At 52.5% G+C, this 5,486-nt stretch overlaps 2 protein-coding genes across 3 annotated transcripts in view; one reads left to right on the forward strand and one right to left on the reverse strand.

Annotated features, from left to right (window-relative positions):
- Positions 1–342, reverse strand: part of BSCL2 (BSCL2 lipid droplet biogenesis associated, seipin) — a 10,086-nt gene extending 9,744 nt beyond the window's left edge. Inside the window, exon 1 of one of the 2 annotated variants that reach the window (XM_069066145.1) lies at positions 206–342. The gene's annotated coding sequence lies outside the window, so the exon portion shown is untranslated. Of the gene's footprint in view, positions 1–130 lie in introns of both variants that reach the window. The other variant, XM_069066146.1, reaches the window with a different exon arrangement.
- A 3,070-nt stretch (positions 343–3,412) lies between these two features.
- On the forward strand, positions 3,413–5,472 carry GNG3 (G protein subunit gamma 3). Its single transcript, XM_069066080.1, has 3 exons — positions 3,413–4,282; positions 4,987–5,092; positions 5,232–5,472. Exons 2-3 carry the CDS (start codon positions 4,994–4,996, stop codon positions 5,358–5,360), a joined length of 228 nt encoding a protein of 75 aa, XP_068922181.1. The 5' UTR covers positions 3,413–4,282; positions 4,987–4,993; the 3' UTR covers positions 5,361–5,472.
- The last annotated feature ends 14 nt before the right edge of the window (positions 5,473–5,486 follow it).

The following is a 5,486-nucleotide window of genomic DNA, read 5'->3' on the forward strand; positions in this document are numbered from 1 at the left end:
GGGGGGGGGGGGGGGGGGATGGGGCTGCGGCCTCCCTCCGGCCCCCGCCCCTTCCCTCCCCCGTCCCAGGCCCGGCGGCCCGCCAGGCCGCTCCCCACGCCGAAGCCTCGGCGGCCGGCTAGCCCCCTACCTAACCGGGTCACCATGGAAACCATGCCCGCCGGCAGGTGCCCCCGCCGCCGCCGCCGCCGCCGCAGCCACTCACCGGCCTCTGCCGCTGCCCCGGCAACGCCGAGAGGAGACTTCCGCCTCGCGCGGAAGCCCCGCCCCTGCACGCGGCCTCGCCTTTGTACTGCCGCGAGAGGGGGGGAGGTGCCGAGCTGCCGGCGCAGGAATGGGGCCCGCCGATTGGAGGAGACGCCGCGCAGGAGGGCGGGGCCCGAGCGGCCAAGGGGCGGGACGAGACCTGGCCCCACCCCTAGCGTCTACAGGCACGTGCACAGACCAACGGCCGCGGCTCCGTTGCCGCGGTAACAAGAATCGTTCCGAGACCTCCTCGCTTTCCCCACCCCACCCCCATTCCAAGACACCCTCCCCTCCTCACACCGCCCCTCCTCCAAGCCCTGGCCTCGCTTATCCCTCCCTTGCCACCCCTTCCCTAGCAGGTGTGTAACCGTGATGTTGAGCCTCAGTTTTCCCCTCTGAAAATTAGGACAGTATCTGTGGCCCCGGCTCCCTGCCCGGCCGTGTCCTTATTTCACCCTTGCCTCTGGACCTCGGTTTCTGTAAGATGAGGACCCACTTGACAACGCCGCTCGGTCGGTCAGGAAGCATTTCTTGATGAAGTGCTTTGTGCGAGGCGGCGGCGGATCGTAAAGAGATGAAAAGCAGACCTTTCCCTGCCTTCCAGGTCAGTTCGGGGACACGATCTGTGCGTTCATCAATACAAAACATAAACGAAGCGAGTACAGGAGAGTGTGCGCAGAAATGAGAGTTGCGGTGTCATTTAATAATCCCCTCCCCTCTCCGAGGTGGGGCAGACTATGCAAGGGCTTTTCCTGCTCTCCTCTTCCGTGAATCTGATTGGGCCTCAGTTTCCCCACTTGTAAAAGGGTTAGACTAGATGGTCTCCAGGGTCCTTTATGACCGTCCTAGGTAGTGTTGGGTACTCCCAGGCTCGTAGGAGCAGTGGATTGTACAGACTTGGCAAACCTCCTGTATATACAGGATTGCCCCAGTGTTTCAGGGCCTTGCACCATTTTCAACAATGCCCTATATTTGAGTACCCAAGTGTTCCCATGGTCATGATTGAGCAAACCTAGCAACCAAACCTGGCAATCATCTTCCTGATCCTCATCTCCAGAATCTCAGATCTCTCTCCTTCCACTCTCTCCCACCCCCTCCAGCCCAGTTCCTTGTTCTCTCTCTCTTCATCCACGTCTTCTGTTCTTTCCCTCAGATCTCCCTATTGCCAGTTCCTTCAAAGTCATGTTACCTCACTGGTGGCCAAAACCTAAGGAGGGAAGTGCTGAACCTGGCAGCTGGGTGGGTTGGTGGACTGGAGAGGGCAAATCCAATGGCCTTTTCTCTGTCCTCATTCTTCTCGATCTCTTGGCAGCTGTTGGCACTGTAGAGACCATGTTCTCCCCCTTAATATTCTTTTCTCTCTAGGTTTTTGGGACACCCCCTCTCTCTTGGCTTTCCTACCTCTCTGACCACTCCTCCATCTCCTTTACTGGATCCTTCTCCAGATCATGCCTTCTAACCATAGGGGTCCTTCAGTGTTCTGTCCCGGGCCCTCTTCTCCTCCTTCTGTATCACTGAACTTGGAGATCTCATCAGTAGCTCCAATAATAGATTTAATGATCATTCTATACTGATGATTCTCACATCTACCTTTTCTTCCCCAATCTCTCTGCTGACCGCCCATCTCTCATTGCCAATAGCCTTTCAGACATCTCAAATTGGATGTCAGGAGATATCTTAAATTCAATATGTCCCTCAAATGCCATCCACATCCAGAGAAAGAACTATGGAGTCTGGATGCAGAGTGAAGCAAACTATTTTCTTTTTCATTTTGTTTTGTTTTCCTTCTCATGGTTTCTCCCATTTGTTTTAATTCTTCTATGCAACATGACTAGTGTGAAAATGTGTTTAATAGGAATGTATGTGTAGAGAGCCCATACATATCAGATTGCAAGCCATCTTGGGGAAGGATGGAGGAAGGAGGAGGAGAAAATTTAAAACTTATGGAAGTGAATGTTGAAAACTAAAAATAAATAAACTAACAAAAAAAGAAAAAAAATCAATATGTCCCAAAACAAAATTGATTATCTTTCCCCCTAAATTGCACCCACCCTTCCCTCTATTACTGTAGAAGGTAACATCATCCTCCCAGCCCCTCTGGCTTACAACCTAGGAGTCATCCTCGACTCCCCCCTCCACATCCAGTCATTTGTCAACTCCTGTTTCTGTCTTCCTAATGTCTCTCACACACCATATCCAAGCTGTTGCCAAGGCCTGTGGACTTCCCCTTCTCTCTTCTGACACATCCCCTATCCTGGTGTCAGCCCACATCACCTCATACATGGATTTTTTCCAATAGCCTGCAGGTGGGTCAGCCTACCTTAAGTCTCTCTCCACTCTAAGGCATTATTCATTCAGCCACTAAAGGGATCTTCCTAAAATGAAGGTCTGATCATTTTACCCTCTTAGTTAATAAACTCCAGGGGCTCCCTATTGCCTCTAGGAACAAATACAAAGTTCTCTGTTTGGCATTCAAAGTCATTCAGAAACTAGCCCCCTCCTCCCTTCCCAGTCTCCTGATACTTCAGTCCCTACAGAGTCCAGTGACACCAGCCTCCTGGCTGTTCCACAAACAAGATTCTCTATGTCTCAGCTCTGGGCACTCTTTCTGGCTATCTCCCTTGCCTAGAACACTCTCCCTCCTCTACACTGACCACTGACCTCCCTGGCTTCTGTTAAGAACCAACCAAAGTCCCACATCCTACAGGAAGCCTTCCCTAACCCTTCTTAAGGCCAGTATTTTTCTTCTTTTAATTACTTCCTGTTTATCCTGTATATAGCTGCTTTGTATCTATTCCTTTGCATGTTGTCTCTCCCATTAGATTATAAGCTCCTTGAGGGAAGGGACTGCCTTTTGCCTCTTTTTTGAATGCCCAGTGCTCATCAAACTGCCTAACACATAGAAAATGCTTAATAAATGTTTATTGAATTGAATGAACATGGCAGATCTAAGGTTCAAATCTTGGCTTTTGCCAACTCAGTGACTAATGTTTACATCAACAGTCAGGGCCCAAGTTCTCTTATCTATAAAATGGGAGTAAAATCTGCAGTACCCCCACCCCTCCTTTATCTATCTACCTTACAGGATTGATCCTTGAAAAGGGCAACTTGATGAAGTTTCTCAAGCATAATAATATGCTCTTAATAACAGTTTGACTCTGTGTGAGGCTCCAATGAGAATGAATGTCCAGAAAGTGCTTCATACACCTTGGTGGTATTTTTATGACTAACCTCTTTGGACCTCCACTTTACCATGTGTAAAATGAGTGGGTTGGCCTAGATCTCGGACAATAGAATAGAAACTCCATGAAGTAAGGAACTCTTTTTGACCTTGTATCCCCAGACCCTCAGCCAGAGCTTTGCAAAGCATACACACTCCATAATTATTTGTCAAATGAAATTTATGTAAAAACCTGTAACCTTACTCCCAGTGGAGGGAGTTGTGAGGAAGCCTGTGTTTGGAAGGAACTGGGGCCCTTGGAAATAAAAGTAAAGGGATGACAATGCTGAGGCAGAATGAAAAAGGGAGGCCAAGGGAGGGGGGAGTAAACGCCGGCTGATGTCAGATTTCCAAATGAGCTGAGTCCCCTGCAGCCCAGCAGACTCCACTGCAGATTCCATGGGCCCAGACCACCACAGGGATGGTGGGGGAGGTCACTTTGGTCTTGCCTCCTTCCAGGCCCTCTCAGAAACATTCTGACAATCACCTCAGTGTGCCTGTGATAGGGGAGGGCAGGACGTTAGTCATTGACCGGTGTAGGGTGCCCACCCAGGGCAGGAGCTGGCTGTTGACCTCCCCCACTGGCTGGACGATTGGTATGTTCCGGGATGGAAGCAACTCCTTCCAGCATCCTTCATCCTTCAGGTGCTAGTGGTCCAGACAGCAGTGCTAAGGCTGTATCACTGGGGAGCAGCCCTTGAAGGACCTGACTCCCTTGGCTTCAGAAAGCACCAGGCAACAGGGTGAGACAGCCACTTCAGCCAGAAAGTCTGTTTTCCTCAAAACCTCTGGATCTGCAGCCCTCTAAAGCTTCAGGTCAGTAGTTAGTCGTGTGTGTGTGTGTGTGTGTGTGTGTGTGTGTGTGTGTGTGTGTGTGTGAGAGTGTATGTGTGTGTGTGTGTAGGGGTAGCAGGTTTTCACCCACTGGATGGGGGCTTTGGTGCTTTCTTGGGGTACATTCTCCATGTCCTCCATATCTTCCAGTTCAAAGGGATTCCAGGATACCGAGGAGGGGACCAAGATTAAAATGAATTCTTTCAAGAAGTCTTGATTTCAGTGACCCATAGATCATTTCCTGAATTTTAACAGGTCTGGATACGGATAGATATGGGAAGTCAGTAAATTCATACCCTTCCTATTTCTTCTCATAACCATTCTCACCACTGAGGACGGAGGATGGGGATTCATTATCTGGCAATCTTTCTTAGCCACCCTGGTCCCACCCTGCCTCCAAGGCCCCCCAGAGGTCCGGACACATGTCCTCAGCTCCCTGCACGGTGGTCTGTTAAACAAAAGCTATCCACGCTCCATGTGTTTCTATGACTTGACAGGGGTCCGATTCCTGGTCAGGTCTGACTTGCACTAGGTGCCTCTCAGGCCTCTTCTAGTTGCAGACCCTGGGATTTCGCCAGAGAGAGGGTGAGGGTTCGCGTGGCCACGGGGGTGCGTTGCGGCTTTCTTAGCGCAAGGAGCCCACCCCGCCGCTGCCACGCTCTGAGAGGTCCGTCTGCTCTTCTCAGAGCCAGCATGAAAGGAGAGACCCCCGTAAACAGCACCATGAGCATCGGGCAAGCCCGAAAGCTGGTGGAGCAGCTCAAAATAGAAGCCAGCATGTGTCGGATAAAGGTGGGTGGGACCCCCGGCCCCTCCCCGCCGGGCTCGTCTTGGGGAGGGCAGGGCGGAGGGAAAGCTGGGGAAGGAGCCCCGTGGGGGGAGTTGGGGGGGCAGCGGGCTCACGCTCCCGCCCTTCCCCCGCGGCGCCCAGGTGTCCAAGGCGGCTGCTGACCTCATGACGTACTGCGACGCCCACGCCTGTGAGGACCCCCTCATCACCCCCGTGCCCACCTCGGAGAACCCCTTCCGGGAGAAGAAATTCTTCTGCGCGCTCCTCTGAGCGCCTGCCCCTCCCCCCCTCCCCCGGACCCCGAGGGGGGAGCCGCAGCACACGTCCCAAGCCTCCCCCCGTCGCCCCGTCTCTCCTCCCACCCTGGACAGCTCCGAGGAGGGCCGAGGCCGAGCG

The sequence above is a fragment of the Petaurus breviceps genome, unplaced genomic scaffold, assembly GCF_028583685.1.
Source record: "Petaurus breviceps papuanus isolate PSGF00001 unplaced genomic scaffold, PetGlider_PUasm1.0 90721, whole genome shotgun sequence".
In the NCBI taxonomy this organism is placed as follows: Eukaryota; Metazoa; Chordata; class Mammalia; order Diprotodontia; family Petauridae; genus Petaurus; species Petaurus breviceps.